Source organism: Lutjanus erythropterus, chromosome 22 (genome assembly GCF_056507025.1).
Source record: "Lutjanus erythropterus isolate fLutEry1 chromosome 22, fLutEry1.hap2, whole genome shotgun sequence".
Taxonomy (NCBI): domain Eukaryota; kingdom Metazoa; phylum Chordata; class Actinopteri; order Lutjaniformes; family Lutjanidae; genus Lutjanus; species Lutjanus erythropterus.
The window spans coordinates 20,597,962-20,625,836 of NC_139338.1; the positions used below are offsets into that span (position 1 = coordinate 20,597,962).

Below are 27,875 nucleotides of genomic sequence, written 5' to 3' on the forward strand. Positions count from 1 at the left end.
GAGTTTGTGTGCAGCATTCTCTGCTGAGCTCCACACCGGACCTATCATTACCAGATGTCACAGTGAGGGTGGCTGCCAGCTAGCAGAATCACTGCTTATTGCCTTAAACTCTCTGCCGCCTTCTTCTTCTTCTTCTTCTTCTTCTTCTCCTTCCTTCTTTTCTCTCTTTGCTCCCTCACCCTGTCTCCCTTTACTTGCTCTCACTCCCTTTTTTTTTTTCTTCCTCCCTTCTCCATTTCCAGCTGTTTTTGGAGCACGCAGTCGAGAGCGGGGCAAGTTTCTCCACCAATTGTTTCGGTCCTGAGAGGAGCTCGGCGGTCGGACCCCTCCCTCCTTCTATCTCTCTCCCCTCTCTCTCCTCTGTCTCTCTTCCTCCCTCTCTCCTCCCCTTGTTGTGACAGAGCACACCTGCTTGATCTTGGCTACACGCGCTCCGACTCCAATTACCCCATAGGCCCTCGCAGCCACTTCACAGTCTCATCCCCCCACTCGGCTGGATTTTTGGGAGTCAAGCTCATCTCTGCTCTCTTTGCCTTGCTTCTACTGAGAACAGGTAGGTTAAGCCTTTAACTCCGAGAGGGGAGAAAAGTGTGGGTAATAACTGGGGAGATTAGAAATGAGAAGTTGGGTTTCACTCATTTTTAAAGAGATAGAGAACAATCTTAAGAAAATGGCTTGACTTTTGGCAGATTTTGACTTTTTGCATCAATTTAAGCGTGACAAACTTTGCGATTCATGATTAAAAAGTCACATTCTTTGCTGATGATGTTATTTTTTTAAACGTATTACTGTGTCCGTTTTTTAGATATATGTGTGTCTTTCTGTTTCTCCTGCTGTTTCTTTGTTTTGACAATGTTTTATTCACTTCTTCATCATTCATGTGTGTTGTCTATATTCTGGATAAGTTGCCGGGTCTTTTTCCCACAGCTCTCTTGGCTTTGTGATGAGAGAACCTTAATCATTCCCAGTCCAATCTGCATAGAGCTCAGTGAAAAAAGCGGCAGCTAGGCGAAGGGGGTGTGGTAGTGCAGTTGATGCTGGTACCTCTCTCCTCTGCCAGAAAACTTATTCATCTGGCTCTCCGTTAGTCTCCAAAGTATCCAACACTGAGTGCCATGTGATGTTTTCAGCAGTTTCCCAGTTTACAGTTTATGAATTTGTTGCTTTCTGTGGCAGTCTGGACACTTGTTTATTGATTGTTTGGATGTAACCCATATGGAGGTCCATTGCTCAGGCTATTTTCTGTGCCAGTTTCCAGGAAAAAGTGATTCAGATTTGTGATGTTGACATAAAGACAAGAGTTGGACTGAGGGGAAGGCAGAAAATTTAGATTTTCAACTTTCTAATTGAAATGTTTGCTTCTTATTGTTATCATTGGCTAATGTCAGTGGATTTATTGCATTAATGTGTCTCTTTTCTGTCTTTGTTTAGTTTTCTTTCATACTTTTCTCTCTCTTTTTTCCCCTCTGGTGTTTGGGAAGTCTACAAGCAAATGAAGGGGGAAAAAAGCTGAAACAACACTGAGGATTTCTTTGTGTTGATTCATTGCTTGTCAAGGCTTTAATTTGAAAAAAAAAAAAAGGTTTCTGCTGCTTCTTGCACTTTCCATTTCGCCAGCTCATTTGGGACTGCAATCAGACCGTTTTAACCCCAATCTCTTATCTGTCTGCTCCGGTGCGGCCCTGTTTCTTCTCAACATGAACTTTCTCCCTGCCCACTGTGGCGTTTGCTGCCGTGTTTTCACAGGAGCAGGAACAGGACCCAAATTGCTAGGGGCAACTTAAAGTGAGAGGCTTTGAAGAGGAGATGAAAAAAAAAAAAAAAAAGCTGTACCTGGCAACGCACAGTGCCATTAATCCCGTAATGGTACAGCTTCTTCTATCAAAGAGGTCTGAAGGCTTCCCGGCAAGCCACCACACAACTCTCAGCTAACTCATTACATCCTTTTTGCCAGCAGGGGAAAAAACCTAATAAGGCTCAGCTGCTCTGAAAGAACCAGAGTGAAACTGAACAAGGAAAAATTGAGACAAACAAAATAGAAGTGTGACTTAGAATAGAATAGAGGCTAAACGTGGCATAAACACTGTGCTAAAATGCACTCAAGAGCAGTAAAAGCACTTCACCAGTTCATATTTTTTAGTTGAGCTGAGCAGATGTTTAGCATTTGAAGCAGGAATGAGTGAACGGAAGGTTTGGAGGAGACAAGGCCCAGATTTGCACTCAGGGGCTGCATTTTTTCCATCTGGACTTCAAGTCTCTGGGTCACAGAGAGCAAAAGAACAATGGAATTGAATGGACATCAGCCATCAAGGGTTTTTTCCCCCCTTTTTTTTTTTTTTTCGCTCACTCGAATACCAGAAAGTTCCACATGTCAGTCTTTCTCGCCAAAGTTTTAAGGGTCAGACAGGGAAAGAAAATACTATAAGCTATGGGAGAGAGGCTGGGGAAGGAAGGAAGGAGCACAAAAAGGGAGGAGGAGGAGGAGATGGAAAGAGAAGAAAGGGAGAGAAGGTTGGGCAGTTCGTCCACGTCTGAGCAGCGCAGTCTGTTGATAATGGGACTGAGGTTGATGGCAGGCCGACAGCTCTTCTCATGGAACAGCTGAAATGTGGTTTAACCACTCGCTGGCTTTCTCATGCTATATGGCTCCAGAAAACAGGCATGCTTCAAAGACCCTGAAAGGATCTTTCAATAATGCACTGTAAAAATGATTTCTTTTAACTTGAAATTTTAAGTTGACTGAATGTGACCAGCTAAGTTCAGGTAATTTTTGTAATGACTCAAAACGAATGCACCTTGATAGTCATATAGACTTGATATTAATTCAGTTGCACAGGAGAAAACTGGATAAGCTTAAGATATCAAGATATTAAGTTTTAACTCAAAAAAAGTTAGTGTGCGGGCTGCCCTAAGATTTTAAGTAAGCTGAAATTGACTAGACAGTTTGAGGTTATTTTGTAATGATTCAAAACAAATAAACTTTACTAGTCAAACATACTTGATATTAATTCAGTTGTACTTGAAAAACATGTTCAGTAAGCTTAAGATATTAAGTAGAACCAACAACTGTTCAGTCACAAACACCACAAAAAAACAACATTGATTTCATTTTACATTCATTGTACCTCCCAGTTTGAAAAGTCAGTTCTTCATTCACACAAAGAACTTAAATTTATCACATTTTAATTCTTAAGCAACGATGACTGATCTTAAAGTGTATTCGAGAAACACAGTAAGATTTCATCATATATGTTTTTTTCAAACTATACAAAAGAAGGGTCTCTGGAACAAGTTAACAATGCATGCTGGGAAGTCTTAATGAGTGGGTTGAACTCTGTTGAACTCTGAGTACATACAATCAACTCATTTAAATAAAAAAAACACAGAATATCTCATGTTTGTAAGTTCTAAAGTGTTATCAATAAGCTAGAAATTTTAAGTGTAATTAATTTGAATAAATAAATATTTATGTTAAGTTAAAACATGTATCCAAACAGCATCCATACCATCGGTTTCTTGTCACATTTCAACAGACATTAAAGTTGTCCAGTTGATGACGACTTTTTGAAATACAAATTTAATTAAATTAAACTGGCTTCAAACATCTTTTGGCCTCATTAAAAGTCATGAATAATTTTCACTCTTATCAGACTTTATTCAGTTTCTTTTAACAAAGTGCTGGTTTCTTGTCAGCTGTTAAGTCACATTACAGAGGAGATCAAACTGTGCCATACCTCTGACACTTCTTCTTCCTAGATTGAGAAATTACAAGGTTATCAAGGTCAAAACAGTGTCTTGGGCATTCTTGAAGCAAACAATCTTCCATGCAGACATACATGGAGCCATGGACGGCTATTTTCCAGACAAAGCTGATTTGGCCTAAGTCCTATTACAAGAACATTTTGGCTCTGAAACTGTTTATTGGCCGCGTCTTTGCATATTTGCAGATACACATGTTCTCACTCACAAAAATCCCCCGATATATCAGAAGTTTGTTAACTCCTCACATCAGTGCCAAAGGAAGACCTCATTCTTTCATTTCTACGTTTTAGCATTACTATTGATCACGCTGAGCATTATGCCTTTATGTAACCACATGGGAGGAGAATCCGCATTCATTTGCTGATCGGGTTAAAAGGGCCACACGTGTTTTAAACGTCCTGTGGCCTTGTAAATACCTTCCAGTGATTCATTGCTGACAGACGCTCTGCAGAGGCAGACGCAGGCCTGTGGAGAGTTGGAAGGGGAGGAGGGGGAGGTGGCGGACATGCATGGAGGGTGGGATGGTGGTTGATGTCTGCTTCATATTGTTTCCTTCATTGCAACATGATTTCATTTGCTAAAATCAAGACCCCATGTTGCTTATATTAACATTCGAGTCTGTTTCTTTCATGCTGCACAACTCTGAATGACAGATTTGTTGCATTTGGATAATACGGTAATCATTCTCTGGGTATCTCATTGATTTTCTAAGCTTGAAAGTTTCAATGAAAGGCAGTGACAAAGAGGAGAAAGTGACAAAGCAAAGGAGGGAAAATTACTTTACTCCCTCATGCGAGCTCTGCTTCCTGTCTGGGAATCATTAGTAATGCTGGGGCCAGACTAAGGGGAGAGTGGAGGGAGGGAGGAGAGAGATGAGACAAAAGAGGGACACAGGAGAATTGACAAGGATGCCACCGCCACAGGAAATGTCAACCTCCACCCCTTTTTTCTCGGTCAGAGGCACAGCATGATAAATCGCAGGTTTTGGAGACACTAGAGAAGAAGATAGAGATGGTTAGTGTACCATTTACCACATGTCCTTTTCTGGGATGTGGTGGATTGTAAATCTTTTGAAAATACAGACTGAACTTTCTCACAGCTGCTTGTGCTTTTTGCTTTTTGATACATCTTTTCGACAGCTACTGTAGTTCCACGTGCAGTACTTCAACAGGCATCTGTCGACCATACAAAGCCCTTTCTAACTCTTTTGAAGGGCTTTGTACAATTGAAGCTCAGAGTAAAATAACTTACAGATGACCTTTTGTGAATTTTTTTCAACAGTAAAGAACATTCCTATCTAAATCCGGGTTCACAAAAGTTACGATTGAAGCTAAATTCATCTGATGCATCGATACTATAGGGTGAATATCTCTTTAATATTGTGTGAGGGTTTGTAGGTTTTTGCAGTGACAGCCTTTGTTGCAGGACACTAGATTGTATACCAATTTTTTGCCACATTTGCACTGATTAGTCTCAGTCCACTTCTTGCAAATAAAGCCTGTCCCATTTTCATCTTGTAAGCTGGCATACAGCCATGCCAGGACGTGATATTGGCCATGTCCCCCAAATGAAGCTGCATTGAATTCATACATTATGAAAATAGCATTGAGAAAATAGTTTTGATGCAAATTATGCTGATGTTTCATTCAACCATTGGTATCTCCAATGCCTAAATAGTAAAACCACCATCTTAAAAGGGATGCTATTAGTAAGTTAAGTGTGTCATTTAACAATAACCAACAAAAACAGCTGCAAAAATTAATCCAGAAATTACATTACACCGTGGTGACAATGCAACTTTAACACCACAATCCAGCATTCACATCCAGACTTGTGCAAGAAAAGTGAGTAGGTTTAGGCAATAAAAGCACCTTGGTTACACTTATGGAAAGATTGTGATTTTGGCTTGGTTTAAGCAATAAAAACACTATGGTTAGGATTAAGGAAGGATCATGAGTTTGGCTAGGTTTAAGCAATAAAATCATACTGGTTAAGGTGAGGATAAGTTTGTATTGTGGGCAAGTTTAGGCAAAACAAAAAACAAACAAAAAAAACCCCAACCTTTTATTAGGGTTAGGAAAATATCAGGATTTTGAGTAGGTTTAGGCAATGAAAGCAATTTGGTTAGGGTTAAGGAAAGATCGTTATCAGGGGTAGGTTTAGACAACAAAAGGATGCCGGTTAGGATTAGGGAAAGACCCGGATTTTGAGTAGGGTTAGTCACCAAAAGTACTTTGGTTAGGATTAGGGTAAGACTCTGATTTGATACAGTTTAAGGCAACTAAAGTGCTTCAGTTAGGGTTAGGGAAACATTATGAGTTTGGGTCGGTATAGACAATAAAAGCACTTGATTTGGGGGCATTAAGGAAATAAAAGCACTTTGATTTTGATTAGGGAACAATTGTGATTTGGGGTAGGTTTAGGTAATAAAAGCACTTTGCTTACAGTTAGAGAAAGGTTGGTTAGGCCACAAAAGCACTTCTGACTCTTGAATTATACTGTTGTCACTATGACAGTATAGTGGAATACAACTTTGCTCATTTTGTAAGACAAAAATATGTCTTAAGTTTCATCTCAGCAATACATCCGTTTCAGGAAAAGATCATAAAAAGTCAGATCCTGTTTTCTAAGCTGCAGGGCACTAAATGAAACCTTCTGTAACATCAAGCTTGGTGTGATCGCCAGGATTCCCCTGTGAAGTAAATGATGAGGAGAATATCTTTTCATCCCCTGACAGCAAGTTGCATCGTCTTTGAGGGGATTGGACATGCTGATACTGACGATGGAGAGTTTGCATGGTCAAGTCATGTTCCTGCATGTTCTGCTGACAACCCTCTGGGTTCAGCCTGTGTCGTGTGTGTTCAGTAGATTCTTTGGGTGTGTGTGTCTGTATGGAGGTGGGGGCATCTTCTTGGAGCAGGCCGTTCTGCGGGGCCTGTGGACACATCTGAGCAGACTGGTAATGAAAGAACTGACGCCTGGGGCACAGCAGGTTGTCTCATGCATCCTCTTCAGAGGTTCATCCCAGCTGGGAAAATCCTTGAATCTCAACTTAAAAAAAAAAACAATGCATTTGACCATAATTCCTTGTTTGGAATTTAGAGTGACCTTCGACTTCACAGACAGATCTTGGTTAACTACATCCTCATTATTTCATCACTACAATGTTGAAACATAGCAATAAATCTCCACAATGTACAGCCCTCTATCTCCAAATGCCAAATCCCTTAATTTAATATACCACTTATAGTTTATTCTGCAGCTGTGGTCACAAATTGTTAGTTAATGTCCCAAACAGTAATCCCCAAGAATGTCTTATACTCCTTTTCCTGGTTTGATTTCAAAATCTTGTTTTAGTCTCGTCATCAACAACTCCTGGACCTGATTATGACACACAAAGTAGCAGTAATTCTTGTCTTAAATGCTCACAGAGCTTAGTTAGAGATCGCTCTTCTTCTTTTCGCCTGTCTGGCACACATTAAAAGCTGCTGAGACATTTATGGACAAAGGTTGATGGATTGATGGCGGGGCACATGGAGGGCTGTCTGAAATTCTGCACCAGGTCACATGTGGATGTATATCTGTTTATGTGCTACTGGTCATGGGTCAAAGCAGGGAGATAAGGTTCGGTAATCGGCGCTGCACATTGCTGTTCTTTTAAGCCGAGCTGGTTCACTTGCTTTGTAGATAATTCTGAATGTTCCGGGCTGCAATAAGTGCCAGATGTGCAGAGTTCACAACACAAGTACCACTAAGAAAAGTGATAAACTGAGTTTTCTAGTATTGTATTGGCAATTAATGTATCATGCTACGAGACAAGCTCAACCCATCTGGCATCAAAGCTGGATAAAACGAATCATCAAAGATGTCTACAAATACTACTTGACCCAGGAGTGCTTTATACCCTAAATCCAAAATGACGGCAGAATGCTGCAGCCAAGTCTGCAGACAAGGTTTTCGTTGGATTGAGCTTTCAGTTGCGCTGAGATAAGAGAGCCTGACACAGCCAAGATTACTCAGTCTGTCGAGAGGACTGGAACAACGTGTCCTCTGGATCTACTGTATGTTCAGACCAGAGCTCTTTGTTTCGACGCCCCTTGCTACTCCATGTTTCCAAGTGAGACAAAGTGGCAAGCATTTTGCATGGAAAACTTCATCTAGACATTAAACATTGTGCGATACAATCCAAGACTCTAACTGCCGACTTATGAAATCACCCTTTTGAGTGTTTTTCAGCTTTTTCTGCCTCGTAGCAAAAGATCAAGAGTAGAAAAGCAACATTAAGGAACAGAGCTATGCCATCCAATGCAATTCCCTTCTGAATGGAAGTGATTTCAAGCTTGGTCATACTGTATGCAAGCACTGTAACCACTGGACTGAAGCTGTACAGTGTGTCAAAGTGGTGGCTGTCTTGTGGACGGGGACTATAATTACTGCTTGTGTTGAGAGTCCCACTGAGCTGTGATGCCTGTGACCTGACGTAACCTGGATTTACACTGCATCAGCACATCTCTTTCTCTGGTTTTCTGTCTCAGAAATACACACCTAAACCTGTGCATTTATTACTTTGAGACACACATACTCTTAGAAATAAGGGTTCCACAGGGGTTCCTCCTGAAGGGCTGAGTGTCTACTCAGAACCATTTGCTTCGCAAAACATCTTTTCTGAAGGTTTGTCAAGGGGTTTTTGTAAGGCTAAAGGTTCTATTAAGAACCCTTTTCATCCTAAGAACCTTTGGCTGCAGATGAAACTTGGAAATATAAAAAGGTTCTTGGCAGAACCCGAATTCTTGATAATACATTGGAATATAAAAAGATTTCAGTAGAACCTCTTGAGTGTGTTCTTGATAAAACCCTTGGAATGTAAAGAGGTTCTCTGTAGAACCTCCTGGCTGTGTTATAGATGAAACCCTTGGGATATACAAGTGTTCTCAGTAGACCCCTCCCAGTGGGTTAGATATAAAACCCTTGGAATATAAAGGTTCTTGGTGGAACCCCCGGGTGGGGTCTTGTTAGCACCCTTAGAGGGTGGAAATTTTCTAGATAGAACCCCACAGAGGGTTATGGGTTGAACCATTACAAAAGGGTTCTCTGTAGAACCTCTCACATAAGGTTCTGGGTAAAGCCTTTTGCAAACAGTTCTAGGTATAACCCTTTATACTGGGTTCTTTGTAAGACTAAGGGTTCCATAAAGAATCCTCTTCATCCAAAGAACCCTTTTATGGAAGAAAATGTTCTTCAAGGATTGCTGAAATCTTTGAAGAAGTCTTTTGTAAAGGGCTCATTGAACCATATTAAAATTGGTTCTCTCTAGAACCTCCTGGTTGGGTTCTAGATACAACCCTTGAAATATAGAAAGATTCTCAGTAGAACCCCCTGAGTGGGCTCTAGATAAAACCCTTGCAATATAAAAGGATTCTCAGTAGAACCCTCTTGGTGGGCACTTGATGGCACCCATAAAGGGTGGAAAGATATTGGATAGAACCCCCGAAGAGGTTTCTGGTTGGAACCATTACAGCATCAAAGGTTTCTCTGTAGAGCCCCTTCATAAGGAGTTCTGAATGAAACCTTTCACAGAAGGTTCTCGGTATAACCCTTTATATTAGGCTCTAGGTAGAACTTTCTGAAAGGTTTCTAAGTGGAACCTTCAGAAAATGTTCTCCCAGGAACGAAAAGGGGTCCATCTACAGGGACAAGTTACAGAACCTTTTACTGTTGTAGTTATTTCTAAGAGTGCTGTGGATATGTGTGCACTTGCTTTAATACACGTAACAACATGAATCATTGTTTTATTCATACCTGAACACATTCAAATCTACAATAAAATAACAAAGTAAACAAAGAAACAGCACAAAAGACCGTATTCCAGCCTGGAGTCACTTTCAGTGCTGGCCAACTGATGGTTTTGGGTCAGTTTTCTCATCCTGCTCATGATGTTCAGGTCAAGGTCCACTAAACAGCAGCTGCGCCCAAATCATTTGTTAGCAACTGTGGCTCAAATCCGCCCTTCAATTATTGTGGCACCAAGTGGGAAGGAGCAACTTTTGGCTAAACGCATGAGAAGCAGATTGCTGGGTCTTTGAGACTCCACATGCATTTGTGTGGGAGTTTGTGTGTGTGTGTTGCTGTGTAAAAGGTCAGGGAGTTTCGTGGATCTCCGCTCTGTTTGAGTTTAAGAGAGAGAGTGTGTATGTGTCAACTGGGTTGTGGTTGTGTTTAGAAATAGACGACTACATAAGGCAGCAGGATTCTCCCAGTGACTCCAGTAGTACAGTAGATACGTGTTCCTCCAGTGTGTTTTTGATGCACGCAGTGAAGTGATCACTGTGATTCATTACTTTCAATTAGAAAATGTAGTACAGTGGTATACAGTGGCCGCCATGAATTTTCCCACGATGCATCACCCATATATTGCTATAAAAGCTAATGCAGATGTTGCTTATGCAGCAGACGAACTTGTTTCTTTCTCTGTTCCGAAATTACATTGTATTATAGCATTCAAATCATTTACACGGGAAACAAATCTTTCATCCAAAGTGATACCAATGGCAGTACATTCATACACTAATCTTATATAAGAGAGGAAACATGCTAGAAGCTAGAATTAGGCTAATGTTCTTAGTAGACTAAACATAATGGATAAATGGTGGAGAAATGGATAGCTATTGAAATGGCATTTAGTCTAAATCTTGTCCTTCACATTCTACCTAATACTGAGCAGTTAAACAACTTATTTGACCAACCTCACTAAACTGTTACGCCCAAGTGTTTAACCCTCTAGCCCTTCACCTCTCACCTCTGCCCTTTGCCTCCCTGGACTTTAATTACTGTCTCATGTTCTGTCTGTCTCACACTGTTGTGTCTTCCTTTGACTGGCTGGCGTACTGAAAATCCATTTTCTCCTCTCTCTCTTCCGCTACTTTTATAACAGTGAATTTGAAATAGTTAAACAGAGTATGGTAGTCTCAAAACTAATCATAGACTGACTATTTTGAAAGTGTATCCACCCAAACATTTGAACTGTGTCCTCTCGTCTCCTCTCCAGGCTCCCTGCTAGCGGTACCATGAGGTCAGCCTGTCTCTCTCTGCTCCTGGTCACAGCCTGCTGGGCTCTGCCCTTCCGCCAGTCCGGCTTCCTAGACTTCATGATGGAGGATGACGCGGGTTCAGGTTCGCCTGAAATCACTACAGAGGTAGCCATGTTTCCAGCGGTTGAAGGACCCAAGTGCCCCTTCAGATGTCAGTGCCACCTCCGCGTGATCCAGTGCTCTGACCTTGGTAAGACCGGACACCTGCCACCGATGATTCATATTGTGTAAAATCCCACCCAAACTCTCAACGTGTGTGGGATTATTTCTTTACTTTTTTAGACCATTAATGGCTATAATTAAAGGTCTGGTGAGCGATTCTGGAGCAAAATTCCCATCATCATCAAATACTGACATTTTGGGAGAGAGACTCAATAATCAACCATCTTAACGACCTGTGATTGGCCAAAGTCTGCCATCACGGGCTAGATTATCAAAAGCCTGAAAATTAAACCAAGAGGAGGAACAGGGGTATACTTTTCTCTAAGACCACTTGAATTAAATGATGCGTAAAGGTTATCGTGGAACTTTTGCCCATCGACGCCAAAAGTAAACTGCCCACTGCTTTAAATGTTTAGTGTGCAGCATTTAAGCATTAATGAATCATTTCCCACACTGATTCTGAGCCAGAAGGTGTAATTACTGGAAACAAAGGCAAAACGTAGCTTAACCTCATTTATTTTGTGTGTTATCAGAATAGATTTATTGTTTTCAACAAGAGCACATGAGGCAGTGTCCGCTATGATACACAAAGCCCCAGTATTTATGAAAAACGCTGTGATAAATGGTAAAACTCATTCTTCACTTCAAGGTTCAGTTAATAGTTATTTTATTTTAGCTCATGTTTTAGGTTAAAATAAGTAAAAATATAAGTTCACACACAACATACTTATGTTACCTACATAACTACTTAAGGAATTATTATCATCAGCTGCAACTTTAAGCCAAACAATGTTTATAAACTAATTATTAACCATTTACAATGTAATATTGTGTGTTAACAGTGAAGTAACTATTAACTGAAGATTAATTAACTATCAATGTGCCATTTATTTTTTAAGTGTTTGGTATTATTGTGGTAAATCATCAGTTTACAGAATCTGCTCATACACCTATAGAAAGTGTCTAAAAAAAGAGAGAAAAAAGAATGCCAAAGTCAGTATTTGTGAATCAAAGAATTTCTCCTGTAATACATCCCTGTATATTTTATTACTTTATTATTTCATTATTTTTTTGATTTTCATTTTACCTGAATATATTAGCACAGTAACCTGGAAGCTTATTTTCTCGATTAGTCAATCAATCAATGTCAGAAGTAGAGAAAAATACCTGTCACAATTTCCCAGAATCCAAAGTGACACCTTCAATTGCTTGTTTTATCCATCCACTGGTAGACAGACATAAAGCATATAAAGCAGAGAAAAGCAACAAATCCTCATGTCTGAGAAACTGCAAATGCTTATCATTTTAGCTCTAGAATATAATGTTCAAGCAAAATTAAAATGTGCCATCTAACAGTTGACATCACTGAGACAAGCTAAAACAACCGCCAAGCTTCTTGGGTCATCAGGTCTTAGGGAATGAATGGCCACAGGGAAGTGTGTAAATAGAAAATAAAAGTGGACCTTAAACTGAACCTTGCGGTACACCACAGGTAATGTGAGTTGTAGGAAATCAATCAAAATGGCATGATCTATGATATCAAAAGCTGCAGTCAGGTCTAAAAGAATTAAAACTGTGCTTTCCCCCTCCTTTGGCTGCTTGACGGTGATCAATAGTTACCTTGATGAGGGTATTTTCTGTGCTCAAACATGTGATTATGGTGCATAGAAGCTAAAGGCTGAATTATAATGTTCAGAAGGATGTTGCAACAAGCTTCTTGTTCACATCCATGTTCTTCATCCACTCCTCCCTTTTCGTGTTCGTGCCTGGATTCCAAACAAATGAGCTCACTTTGATGGATCAGATGCTGAGGTCAGATGGGTGTCAGCACAATAAAAGTACAGTAAAACTACTGCACAGTGACTTTACTGGATTTTAAGAGCAGAAAAAGTCGGCAACTTTATAAGCTCAGCCATCCCAACCATCCACCCAAAACCACAGGGTCATTCAAGGGGTATATATCATGTCCTACAGAGAACATGACATCAATGTTGATACCATAAATGCTCACAGATGCTGTCTGTGAGCCATACTTCACTTCCTGTAACAATTACTTTATTTGCCCTGTCTGGGTAAACAGTTTTTTGTACAGTGGTGGAGATTAAAGGTCAAGCATAGGAAAGTCCTGAAGAAATCCCAGTTTTAACAAGTTCAAGTGTTATAACATTTGTTTCTCAATGTAAAGCCTACTCACCAAGGGTGAAAGACCACAATTGCTTAGCTTTTTAATTCAGAGCAGTCACAACAATTTACTCAATTGCCATCTTTGTTGTTTCAAGCCCATCCACTCTGTTTGTCTAAACTGATGTATAGCATATACAAGAGCTTGAGTCATTTCACAAGCTTTGTCATAGAAAAGTCCCTGACCTCATTTATCCTCGTGTATTACATAAAAGTGCTTCGCTGCGCAGTTGGGTTTGATCGCTTTTTGGCTCTGCTTTTGTTTGGAAAGGAGCGGGCACAAGCTTCAAGGAAACAGATGAAAGAGGGAGGGAGTGACACAGATGGACTAACTGAGGGGAATAAAATAAAAAGAGGAGTGGACAGACATAACCAGCTCATAACCACTTTGGTTTCATAAGCTCAAAAGAGCCAGTGTTGAGACAGTGTAATAAAAGGGCATTTACAGGTCCTGTCATATTACAGAAATTTACTATCCTGCAGATCTTAACTGTTTGGTTACCACAGTAATCAGTGACTAAGTTAATGTTCCTAACCTAACTTAAGATAGAAAAAGTGTATTACACAAGCATCCTAACTTCTCAAAATCTTAAATAAACTCCTTTTTCCACCATCAGTAGCTAGCTAGCTAACTAGTTAACAGTAGTATTAGCTAACGGTATTGTTAGCTAAGCTACTGATCCATATGGCTACTCTTTTAGCGCTTTTTTAAAATTTCTTTGTCAAGATTTTCCAAAAAGAACATCCTCAATTTCTCTACAGATCTTGTGTTGTTGTTCTTATGTGCAGTGTCTCTTTAAAGAAAGCTCTCTTAACTTTAAGATAAGCATTAAGCTATCTTAATTTTCCACTTTTCCACCCAGTAGCTAACTTACTAACTAGCTAATGTTAGTCAGCTGTTTAATCTGTATGCTTGTTCTTTTTATTGCTTTTACACAACAGATACCGGATACAGCAGAGACAGTGTCTGCTATCTTAGTCCACTCTCTTTCTTTTATTTCCTGAGTTAGCAAGTTTGTAAATCCCCCCAAAAAACAAAACTTTAGATTTCTCTACAGATGTTGCTAATAACCTCTAACTCAACCATTTTATGTGCAGCACCTCTTTAAATAAACTCTCACAACTTGAGGGTAAATAAACTGTCCTAATATTCACTTTTCCACCTGTAGTAGTTGCTAATTAAATAACTAGCAAATGGTAGTGTTAAATAATAGTAGCTTATGGTAATGTTAGCTAACTTGTTTAATCTATATGGCTGTTGTTTTATTGCTTTTACTGTCTTTAAATAAATAAAGTCTCCCAACTTGAAGATAAACTGTCCTAATATTCACTTTTCCACATGTAGTAGCAGCTAATTTAATAACTAGCTAACAGTAAGCAAAGGTAGTGTTCGCTCACAGTAGCTCACAGTAGTATTAGCTAGCTTGTTTGATCCGTATTGCGGGTCTTTTATTTCTTTTACAATGGACACTAGATACGGTGGAGACTGCTACCTAGCCCACTCTCTTTCTTTTATCTCCCAAATTAGCATTTTTTTCTGCAAAATTCCCATCTTTGGGTCTATCTACAGATGTTTCCAACATCTCTAACTCATCTGTCTTGAAGTTAAGTGTGTTGTTGTGTTGTTTTGGCCTACCTGTTTTTCCTTTTTGTATGTTTCAATGTACATTTTTAGTATGTTTCAATGAGAAAAAAACAACAATTATGAAGTTCTTTGGCTCGGCAAGATGAGTAGTGTTGGTTGCTAGGTAACAGGCATAAAAGTTGATAAGTAATGTTGGACTGAGTACTTGGGATTTCTGAACCTGACATAAAATTGGATTAAGTGAGATAAGATAGGATTCCTAAAAGTAGTTAGGACTTGCTTCTCCAAAGCCAAATTTGGAAATTTTCCTACGTTAGACTCTTCCTATGTTAATTTAGGAATTAAGATAGGAAGCTTCTGTAATACGGCCCCTGGACAGCATTCATAAAGCAGAGCATGCAGACATACAGACAGGTGGCTCCACAGTCAGAGCGACAGACAGGCACTCAGAGCCACAGACAGTTGGAGAGAGTGATGTTTAAGGAAAGGGTCGGTTCCATTACATCAGTCCTCCAGCCGGGGCCCCAGTCAGCAGCAGCACTTTCCCCCCGGAGACGCAGCTCCATGGCTGGATACTCAACTCCTGCATCAGCACTGTTGGCCCCGAGCCTCCATCTGTTCCCCAGACTTGCTGGCATGCACGCAAACACATGCACTCACACATTTAGACACACAGAGGATTAAAACTTATATGTATATATTTGGACACATATACAGGCCTGGGCAAGAAAGAGGAGTCTGCTCACCATCCCAAAGCACCCTTTCTCTTTTGTAGATGTGGATGTGCTGCTGGCAGGATGACAGCTAAAACATTCAGGAGAGAAAATTTTGCCTAAGGTACAAATGAGCTGTGATTATGGATAAGCAAAACCTCACAGTTGGCAAATACAGACTAATACAACAGCCTTTTGTTTTATTAAGATTAACGGCACCATCAGCAGCTACTCTGATTAAATACAAGCAGTGATGTGTAAGGTGTGTAGTTGTATCCACACTTCCGAGTGGCTTACCAAAAACTCCAAACTTGCTCAATCCTATGAGGCAAGCAGGCCTTTGCTAATGCAGTCTGCTCAAATTGCCCGTCCACGGCACCAGACAAGAGGAGGACGTTACATAAACACCATCAATGCTTGGAAGTGCCAAACATGGGTCCAGTCCCATCCAAAGCAATCATACGCTTGATATCCCAATCACTTTGCTTTGAAATTGAGTGATTAATAGTGACTATACTGTAATAGTGGGGGCGAGACTTAAGTCCCATTTTTCTTGTTCACTTCCTGCCAAGTTGCTATCAGCTGAAAAGTGAGATGCTGACCGAAACATGACATTTAGATGATTTATTTGCACTTGTCAGTTCATGTTATTATCATCATTGCACTGATTTTTATTACAGCCCTAAACATTTTGCGTCCTACGGCCAAGAATTTGTCTGAAAACCTGTAGTGTTGCAGTTCATTTGTCACTCAACGCATTCCTCATACAAGACTTCCTCTCTACAGGGACCATCTTGACCAGGTGGTTTTATTTCAGGTTTTTAATTTTAAAATGCAGGTATTATCAATGTTAAAGGTCCAGTGTGTAAGAATTACTGAGATTTATTGGCAGAATATGGCAGAAATGGAATATAATAGTTTTAGGGTAACCAACAGCTCTAGATAGAAAGGAAATACGAAAAAAATGCAGCAAACGGTCACTGCTATATGGAGTACATGCTCAACCAACTGAGCTAGCGGGGCACTCCTACACACTGGTGTTAAAAAAACTGATTTAAATCTTAAAACTTAAATTACATCGAAAGTACTAGACCTGTATGGATGTGATATAATTGTTTTTTAACTTGAGCCAGGCCATACAACAATGATAGCAGACTCTAAAGGAAAAAATGGCATTGGAACATCTCTAGTTTTTGTTATGGGAAGCTGTGTTTGTGATGAGATCATTTATTTTACTGTAAATTGTTATGAGGAGTGTCTTCTTTCAGCACGAAGTGCAACAAATTGGATGCAGGAGGAAACCTGGTTAAAATTTTAGTTTCAAGGTTTTTTCTGTGACAAATCTGTTACTCTGCAAAAGTCTGTAAGACTGAAACAATCACCCTTACATATTCATATATGACACACATTCACATCTTTAACAGACAGACCCATTTTAAATGGTTTACAGTGGCTAAAAATGTCATTTTAAAAGGGAATTCCAGCTAAATGCAGGTTTAAAAAAGAATATTCAAAACTGAAGCAGCAAAGGCTGACAGTCTGACTTTTAGAGCAGAACAATAAAAAACAACGTGTCTGCAAGTAGAGAGGTATACAGTGTTGGTGCTGTGATGATGGCGGTGACCACAAACAGCTGTGATGGTTTGTGGGTCATCCACGGCCGAGCTGGAAACGCTGACAGAAAAGCAAACGTAGCTAGAAGTAATGTTTGGGTGAGCTGCACAGAAGTCATCACAGGCTTTTAGGACAGAATGTGTCCACACATATCCTACTGTATGTATGTGGAGCGGAGACACGCAGTGTAAGCCTCTTTGTCAAACAGTTTATTCTACGCCTCTTCCTCTGAAATGTAAACTGTCCATTCTGAATGTAATTTCTGTGTTACCACGAATGCAGAGGAGCATACGCCATGACTGCCAGCTGTCTTTGTTCTTTTTTTTTTTTTTTTCTTTTGTTAAAAACAGTCCACTTGACCCAACAGCCTTTCAATACAGATGTCATTTTCTGCGTCATATCAACCATGACGTGCCATGATAAAGTCCAAGCAAAACCTTATTCGTGTGAGCTCAGTGTCCAGGTATGCGGTGGCTTACTTACTCCAAAGGAAATTTGTTTTAAGGTCCATTTCCACCATGTGTGCCTCGGAGCACATCAAACAGTTATTTGCTCCCTTTGGAATGTCACCGTAAAACCCATTCTGTCCCAAGTCTCTGTCATTGAGACTTTATGTAGCATGCTACGTTGGCAAAGCAGACTGTGTAATTTCAGCGTGATGCTACTGTGAACTCAGCTTCTCTTTCCTGCTCATCCAGGTTTGTTTCAACGTCTATTTGTATGTGTGCAGTTCATGACAGCTCCAAGACGGATAGCTTGGATTTTTTTGAAGTGGGACTGTATGACGCACTTATTGGTAGTCAGTGTATCATCTATAGTAGAGGCCGGTCAGCACACCTCCAATTTGGAGAAGCAGCAACAGTACCAAGGTAGGGAGCTAAGCACTCCCTGTACTGCTGTGGACAAGGTCAGCAAAAAAGGTATTTTAGCCACTTAATTAAGGACCACCTGAAAAATAATTAATATCAGTTTAAGTGTATGCTGTACCTCAAATATTTTGACCACTTCACTTTGCTTTCAGACAGCCTTTTCTGATGGGAAACCACTGTTATAGACACCAAATATTGCTCTTTCTCCAAATCACCTAAACTGCATAAGGAAAATCAGTGATTTTTAACACCAGGGTTGCTGGTCTTCCATGGTTTCAATCTGTTAGCTTCACACAATAACACAAACTAACAGATCAAGGATTAGTAAAGCAGCACCTTCCGTGTTCTGCAAATGGAGTTACCGATTTTGTGTGGAGTTTGGTTGACCCTCCTCTGCTTCTCCTAAGTCCCTCCTACATCAATTAATCTGAAAAGAAAGGACCAAAACACAGACAAACCTCAGACAATTTCTCTGCCAACTTTAGCAGGAAAGTGTTTAAAGTAAGAAAGTTTACGAGAGAATACATCATCAGGAACTTTAACATGTAAGAGACCCACTCTGACCATGGTCATGGAGATGTGTAGGTGTCCATTTCCTGTTGAGGTCAGACTGTGGTTAACCACGGCTGTCATCGCTTCACCTCAGATTCAGTTTTCCATCATCCATCATTCTGACAGATTTATTGCATCTGTATATTTCTCACCCTCATATCCTCCCGTCTAATTAAACAATGTCTCATAAAAAATTCTCCGTCAGGTCTGAAGATTGTACCTGCGGACATCCCTGACGACACCACCCTGCTGGACCTGCAGAACAACAAGATCACTGAGATCAAGGAGAACGACTTCAAGAACCTCAAAGGACTGCATGTGAGAGACATTTTACTTTCATCTGTTGAGCTTCGTGTCTGTGTATTATTCCTGAAGTTATGTAATGTGTTCTTATGTAACCGTAGCACTAACTCTAATCCTTCAAAATGAACCCTTGATGATTCTAATGGGGAAACATCTTGTTTTTAAATGATTCATTCATTATCAGGTCCTTCCTGATTCATTCCCCAGTTGTCCCCCCACAAATTCTAACCTTGTTCTAACCTTTTAATTGTGTGTGGGGGGTTGGAGGTGGGCGCATGAATGTTTTTTTTTCTTCTGAAGAGAGGCATCAGCTGTGGAAAGAGTACTGAAAATCTGCGCTCAAGTAAATGTGCTGTTACATAACTAAAATATGACTCAATTACAGGTAAAAGTACTGGTGTTAGATATATACTTCAGTAAAAGTACTAAGTATTAGTCGCAAAAAGTATTAGTTACTTATAATCGTGACATCACAGTCACCTCTCTAAAATCAGGCTGTAAATGTTGCACTTTTCTGAACCAATAGTTGAAAACACTAATAATCAATTAATCATTAATGAATTATAAGATACAAAATACATATTATTTCCTCTTTTTCTTTTGGGGGTGTTTTTTTTTTTATTTATTTATTTATTTATTTTTTAAGTCTGAGTTATTGCATCATCTTACTGGCTACTAAAATGCCGATGAGGGGTTTGAATACAAATTCAAATTATATTATATAAGTACTATAATTTTAAAAGTAACTAAGTAGATTGCATAGTATAATGCAAATACATTTTTTTCCCATCTTTACCATCATTACCCCACTCACCAGGTGCATGGAAACTATTCACCCGTAGGCCTTCCACCCTCATGCCTTCAAACTCTTGCCATAAATACCTCTGTCTGACGGCCAGAGCTGTTTCCACGTTAATGTAACTGGCCTCTCAATGGACTACATACCTCACATCGCCCTGTGTCTGCTACACCAGAGTGGAATAGCAGCAGTGAGATTCCTCTGGAAACGCATTAGGGAGACGTCCAGAGTGGACTTGAACTTGGCCCTCCAAGTATCTAACATCTGCTGAGCTCAAAATGCCTTGTTTTTGTAGAATTTCATTGGAAAGTACTGTTTTGTTTTTTTTGTTTTTTTTTATTGTCCCATGGTGCATTTGTAGCCGTAAATGTTTCTGAGTGGAAGAAAAAACAGTGAAAGCCACAAAGGTGTAAAGTTTCAAATAAAGTTCAAATTCCATAACAATATGACTTTAAACACTGATGTGAGTTTGAACAAAAACAGACTGCTGCAGTGTGTTCACTACCCAAGATGCTGTAGGGAATGTGGTCAAAGCTCCACTCCACCATGCAACAACGTTCATGTTTAACACTGTTATCTCATCTCCTCTTCCCTAAAGGCTCTGATCCTGGTGAACAACAAAATCACTATGATCCATGCCAAGGCCCTCAGCCCTCTGACCAAGCTGCAGCGTCTCTACCTGTCCAAGAACTTGCTCAAGGACATGCCAGCCAACATGCCCAAGAGCCTGCAGGAGCTGCGCATCCACGAGAACGAGATCACCAAGATCAAGAAGGCCTCCTTCCAGGGCATGTCCCATGTCATCGTCATGGGTATGAAAATAAAAATACAGTTATTTATTTAGACAGCGCAAGCAGTTTCTTACTATTTCATTTAGCAGATGCTCGTATCCAAAGCACAAGTGTAAGTTTGTGGATGGCACGTATTGTTCAGCAGTAGCTCACATCTTTGAATGTGTGTCCGTGACCTAAAAAATATTTACTAGGAGTTAAACCAGTGTTTCCGTGGTTGTAACTGTGAAAATATAACATTTACATCTGCGGTCATATCATGGAAACTTTCTGTCTTAATCCTCACTCAGCTAAACAACTTTGTAACCTTTTTTCCATCATTAAAACATACAAAAACAGTAGAATTACAACAATGCTAACTTGGCTAAGATAACAGACAGTCTCTGCAGTATCCAGAATATACTGTGTAAAAGAAATACAAAAGGAGCGATACAGATTAAACAAGTTAGGCCTACCACTAGCTGCTGTCATCAAAAACTACTGCTAGCTACTGTTAACAAGCAAACAAACAAAAAATTAGGACAGTTTACTGTCCTAAAGTTAGGAGAGTTTATTTAAGATTTGGGGAGGTTAGGAAGCTTATGTAATACATTTTTACTATCTTACATTAGGACAGGAACTGTTCATCTGTACTGACTTTTTTCCCTAAATCAGGTCCTCATTCTTATTACCATGGTTAGTGATGAGTTAATATAGGGCCTGCAAGGAAAGAGGTTTCTGTAATACTCAGTGGGTGTGCACTGTGCTGCTGAATGAGAATGGTATCGCTTAGCAGCAGCTTTGGCTTTGCAGCCAATACATTCTTTTCAGTCACCCCACCCTAATCCAGATTGTATCTAGATTGATTTTAGAAAGTCTGAACAGCATAAAACCACATGAAATGCAATTTTTGCAAATCAGATCGGATGTGTTAGTGCCTTTTTAGTACAGTGGACAATGCATAGAACAATGGTGACTTCTGCACCGCGACTTGACGGCACGATTTGTTTGGAGGGCAAAATGATTAGTCTCCAATTTTCATTCTTCTAGGTTGGAAAGCTGTGTCAGCAGCATATGTAGTTACCAACTTTGTTACTATAGTAACCCATACAGATAGGATGATGATGTCTGGACACACAAATTCGATCTGATCACTGGTGCAGTGCAAACAGTCTGTCTTAAAGATCTGACTTGAGAAACAAATATGAGTCGCCTGTAGTCTGAACAAGGCGTACTGAAATCACAGAACCAACCTCGGATCATACCAGTACACGTCAACAGCTGTAACAAGCTGTGCCCTTCTCTGAGGAGGATGTAAATAGTCATTTTATCCAGATGTTTTATTTATTAGTCAAGTAGGTACTTGCGTGGGAATGGTAAATTTGATTGATTTCGTTTGGAAAGACCAGAAGGAAACTTTTCTTCATGGCATTTCGCTGTTGAGACAAGTTTTACACATCGCAGTCTGGAAGTAATGAGACTGCTACAGACTGTGGTAGCCTGTTAATGCACAATTACATTTTTGTTTTGTTTTGTTTAGTCTTTGCACAAAAGAATCACACATTATTTGTCCCCCAGCATCCTCCCCCTGCTTTTGCTCCACTTTGACAACTCATCTCTGACTTGCAAAACTTTGTTCCACAAATTAAAAAGTGTCACTGTCATTGTTCAACTAAAGCTCAAAGTGTTGATTCAGTCACTTAAAATGCATTGATATGAGAAGTGAGATCCGTGACAAATCAGGGAATCTGGCGTGGAGAAGTGCTGCATTGCAAACACAAGCTATTCTCTTGCCAAAGACTTTGTTTACTCATGACTCAGCTCTATGTTCCCGTAACACACCAGGAGAGGAGTTAACTTCATAGACGTGATCAATTACTGCTGTTCTTTCTTCCTCTTTTTTCTCTCTGTGCTCTCAATTTTTTTTCATTCATTTTTTGTTTCCAGAGCTCGGGTCCAACCCTCTGAAGAGCGCAGGAATTGACGCCGGTGCTTTTGCTGACCTGAAAAGGGTGTCTTACATCCGCATTGCCGACACTAACATCACAGAGATCCCCAAAGGTAAAGCTCTGATATCTATTTCCACTAATAATTCCTAAATTGGAGAGTTTTATCCAGTTGGGCTCAGCCAAAAACAACCCTCTTCTGTCAGAAGAATGCATGCTTGGATTAAAGTCTGCAGTGAAACAATGGGATCAATGTGAAAAAACACACAAAATGTACAACATAATTCACTAATCTCAGGGTGGGAACATGTCTAGTAAAATGATACATCGAATAAAGATCCTTTTAGAAATAGTCACTCCTTGATAATTAATCTGCACTTTTTGGGCTGAAATTGAATGTTGCAAATTACTAACTATGTGTTTCTAAGTAAAAGTGTCAAATAAACTTCCCAGGTAGATGTTACTTCAATCATTGCTTTGTTCATGGTGGTTATCCTTGTCTTGTGGGTTGGCAGGTCTGCCCAGCTCTCTGGCTGAGCTCCACCTGGATGGAAACAAGATCACCAAGGTGACGGCTGGCAGCCTCCAGGGCCTGAAGAACCTGGCCAAGTAATAAGAATTATGATTCTTGTTGTCATTTCCATTTCACTTTAGGATGTGAGGCCAATTTCCCTACATTTCATGAGATTCAATTGAGTCATGGTGACATGCAGTTTGTCAACTTCTTGGTTTACTGACAAACTAAATGTTTATGTGTATCATGCAAACACATAGCACCAGTATATAGTACTATACTACACTGTACAAAAAAAACTTTGCAAATCTCTGCTGGTTGCATCTGGTAGTTGTGGTGGCATTGCAGTAGGTGCTTCACCATTCGTTGCCTGGTGGAGACTCTACTCTCTACTGAGTGCAGTCTTCTAGTTAAGCTCTTAATTTGTATAGGGAAGTTTTCTGCTATTTCAACTTGAGTAATTCCAGCTTTAACATTAACCACATTAGATAAATACAACCATACTTAGTCTGGTAACAATTTGTCACTAATGAATTCAGTTTTTCCATTTGTATGTGGAAGGCTGTGTTATTTCACCTCTCGAAAGTTACATAGGCTCACATTAAAGCTCCATTTGGTAACATGAAAACATCTATTTCTTAGTCTGTTTTTGTTTTCTCACAGTTTTTTGCTTAGTTGTCATCCTCTGGTTTGACTTGTATTAGCTTTACTTGGATCTTTGTTCTGGTATTACAGTTAAAGTGATTTAGAAGTGTATAACAAAATCTAAGACCTAAACAGTAGTTTTTGGATAATCAAAATAAGTGGTTTGCTCATAAAAATGTGGATACACTGTGTTTATAAGATCACTGCTCAGATTCTGCCAGGACGGCAAACCAGACCAGGACAAGGCTTTGATGCAGTATGAGTAGAGTTTGCTGAAGAGGATATGAGCAAAGGATGGTTTTTATTTTCCATTTTCTCATGATTAACAAAATAGACTGGGAAAGTAATGGCCTCAATGACAGTTGTGGTTTCAGCTCTTTTTTGTGCTATTAGCTAATGACAAACGTTGATGTCACTATCTTGGTTTCTGCGTTTGTTTTCCTTGTTCTTCTGCTCATTTGCACATTTCCATGTCTCATCTTACTTGCTGATTTTTTTCCCCCAGGCTGGGTCTGAGCTACAATGAGATCAGCTCTGTGGAAAATGGCACACTGGCTAATGTCCCCCACCTGCGAGAGCTGCACCTCGACAACAACGCTCTGACCAGCGTTCCTCCCGGCCTGTCCGACCACAAGTACATCCAGGTACATGCTGGTTTGATAAACATTACACTGTAGTTTCAGTACATGTACATCTCAGTGTTATTAATCCAGGTTTGGATACACAGCATGATCACAGGAAGATTGTTTTTGAAACCGTTTAGTTCCAGCAAATTACCTCTGCTTGAGCATTATAGTTCTGTTTCTCATTTTCTTACAGTGTGATCACACACAGCTCATTTTCCCTGATCTAAACCATACTGGAAAAGTTTACTTTACTGCATTTTTGCATTTGGTTTGTTTACATTCACACTGCCCGATTACAAGTCAACCAAGGCTTCCATAACAAAAGTCACATGGTTTCATTTAGTTTGTTTACTGGGTGAAGTGTTGGTAGTCTGTCATACTATAATGTTACAGACTGTAGCAGTAGGGGGGAGTGTAAACAGACTCGATTCCCGGCTCTTTAACTTTAGTTTTGCTTCAATTTATTTCATCATTTCATTAGGCTTCTCAAGCCTGAGTAACTGCTGCATCAATCATATCCACAGAAAAACTTCTTGGGGTAATTTCCTGTATGTTGGGATTATATATTCACTCCTAATGACCTGCAGCGCTGCACACCTGTCAGCCATCTTTTTGCTGTTATTCTGTCAGCACCCAAGTTTTAATGGCATTGTCCTCAGCAGCCATAACGAACCAAACTATGGAAAGAACAACATGTTCTCAACCCATCTCGAAAGCCCTTATTATATGTGATTAACATTGTGAAACGGTTAACAATTTGGTTGGTTTAGGCACCAAAACTACTTGGCACAGCTTAGGAAAAGACCATGCATTGGATTAAACTATTTTACTTTATCTTGTATTACATTATGTTACCACGTCACGTGACACCAGTTGCAAAGTGAAAGTGACGCACGTAACACTACGGAACTTAAAAGTTTCATAGCGTCTTGGCTTTACACAGGATACAAACCCTGGTCTCATGTGTGAAAGTCCTCTGTTTGAAACACCTGGGTGTCTCATATGGCCGCTCATGGGTATCTTGTGCATCTGTTTGAGTTGTTGGGCGGTGTGACAAACCAGTATTTGACGACTTCAGAATGAGAATGGGCTGGAAAAGAAAGACTGAACATAGCTCCCAACAAGCTGCTGTGCACAGGTGATGTTAAATTAAGGTCTCTACCAGTTCTCAGTGTCCAGATTGAGACACTAAAAAAAAATAAAAAATACAAAACTGAAGCTCAAATTAAAGGACAACAATGCGGTGCTGTGGTCAAGACCAAGTGAAGACCAAGACCAGAGTGTATTGTGACCAATACAAGACTTTGGGGGGTTGAGACCAAGGGAGGGGTGACAGAGGGTTAATTGTCACAAAAATTTCAAATTAGAAATGAGTTATTGAGTTATTGGCTGCATTTGAAGCAGGAAGCTTTACGTGTTGATGTGATGTTAACAAAATAAATCAGACAATGTTCAGGCTGTTGTTGTGGTCTTGACCGGCCTTGAAATAAAGTCCTCTTTGACCGAGACCAAGATGAGATTGAGTAAAAATGCAGTCGACACAGAGACGAGACAAGAAAAAGTGGTCAGGTACTACAATACTACAACAACGTGGTTCTACTGGTGTTCAGTAGGGTTTTTCTTTTAGGAACTACAAACCCAGAGAGGCCTTGTTTTTCACCTTTCTGTGACCTTTTTTAATATTTTTAGCTCTTTTTGTTCTTTGTCTTCTGTCCTTTGCATGTCCCATTGTATATGCTGGCAATTGTAATTCATTATGACTTTGTATAGTTCAGTTTTTGTGTGTAGCGCCTTTGGAACCTGTAATTATCATTATACAGTCCATACCAGTGACTGTTCTTATTGTTCTTATTTCTAGGATCCTTCTCATCCCATTCAGTGCTGCATAATGAGGGCGACTGTACTCAAAACACAACGCTTAGCCACTCATATGTTCATATATGATTTTTATGTGCTTCTGTTTTTATACACATCTAAAGTTGTGCTTGTTCTCAAGCATCAAGCAGCATCAACTCTGTTATTTTGGAGAATGAACATGCAGGAAGCCCTTTTCCCACTCTGTAAACAGAGGAAGAGAAAAAAAAAAATGGCTTACTTGAGCTGTTATTATTCATTTGGTGACTTATTATTATCTGTTATCTGCTTTATTTTGGAAAAACTAAATTGCTGCCACGCACGTCCCACTCAGCGACTGAAGGTTGTCATTATTCAAATCCCTTCCTCTAGGTGGTCTACCTCCATGCCAACAAGATCTCTGCTGTGGGAACAGGGGACTTCTGTCCTCCCGGCCTCAACAGCAAGAAGGCCATGTACTCCGGCATCAGCCTGTTCAGCAACCCCGTGCCTTACTGGGAAGTTCAGCCAATCACCTTCCGCTGCGTCTTCGACCGCTCCGCCATCCAGCTCGGCAACTACAGGAAGAAGTAGAGCGTACCCACCCGCCTCAGCGAGGAAGTGTGTGTTTGTAAATGAGTGTGTGAAAGTTTTGTAAGCGTGCGTGTTTGGCCCCACAACACTGACCCCGACCAACACTGCCTCCCCCACGAAGATGTCATTAATCCACGCACTCATTTTAAAACTTTAACGGACATGGACCTCAAACGCAACATATCATACTCATTATTTAGCTTGAAGGTTGGTGCATCAGTAGTAAACACAGCTTACAGCAAACACCAGCATACTATGGTCATACTCTCACACACACACACACACACACACACTCACACACACTCACACACACATACACATGCTGTAACATATCATTGTGCATAATATATGCGATTAATTCAGTGGATAAATTGAAATTCAGAGGCGATCCCTACCTAACCAAAAAGATTTGAAATCTCGCTCAGTGGAAAATGTTATAAATCTAATTTTGGTAAATTTTCCTCGACTTTTAGCCAGACAGCTGGCCTGTAGAGCAGGCAGCAAGGGGTTAACTTGTGTTTTACAATACCTTTTAACAACTGGTATACTAGAATGTACTAGATATTACCTGTGTACTAGGACTAGCATTCAGAGTGTAACATTACCACGCTGCACTCCTTGAAAGAGCTCCGAGTTTCTATTTGTATTGTACTCAATTCAAGTAGAGATAAAAAAGCAACCGTGACGTCTATCACATTGTCATTTCTTGTGCTTACTTCAGTGGGTGTTTTTACACTTTTTCTTCATCACATTCCAGCCCTTGTTCCTCTCCTACTAGTGTATGTTGTTCCAATAAAAGAAAAAAAACAAGGTGAAAATAGCTTCTAAAAAAAATGTAGAATAAACCATATATGTTTTAAACAGAAAACATTCCCAAAGATTTATATGCATGCTCTTATTTTTTTTTTCCTTTCAACTTGAACCTGGTGCTTTCTGGAATCTCTTGTTAATGCGTGTATGTATTTCTCTCCATGTTTCCTTGCCCTTAAATTTCCTTTTTTGTTCCAGAGTCAAGAAAAATTGGAGGGTGTATGTGGACTGGCATGCCCACTGCAACCATGTTGGTGTGAATGTTGTATGTATAGACGCTGTATATAAATGCTGTATAAAAAAACCTCTCATTGCTTAAAGGCACAAGCACTTACCATAGCTCAGACTTAATATATCAGCTACAAAAGGTGTTCCTCTTTTTTTTCCGGAGCAGGGGCTCCAGCTAAGGTGTCCTGAACAAAATAAAAATACTAATGGAAAAAGTAGCTGTTTTTGATGGGTGTAATGACCAGAACTTGCATTTTTATCAGTAAATGTTCATGGAGTTT

The 27,875-nt window shown here is 39.9% G+C and overlaps 1 protein-coding gene across 1 annotated transcript; it reads left to right on the top strand.

Annotated features, from left to right (window-relative positions):
- The first annotated feature begins 202 nt into the window (after positions 1-202).
- dcn (decorin) lies at positions 203-27,812 on the top strand. The gene is made up of 8 exons (XM_084710630.1): positions 203-553; positions 10,808-11,040; positions 18,732-18,844; positions 20,227-20,440; positions 22,346-22,459; positions 22,860-22,953; positions 24,009-24,147; positions 26,356-27,812. The coding sequence occupies exons 2-8, from the start codon at positions 10,827-10,829 to the stop codon at positions 26,554-26,556; spliced, it is 1,089 nt and encodes a 362-aa protein (XP_084566756.1). The 5' UTR covers positions 203-553; positions 10,808-10,826; the 3' UTR covers positions 26,557-27,812.
- The last annotated feature ends 63 nt before the right edge of the window (positions 27,813-27,875 follow it).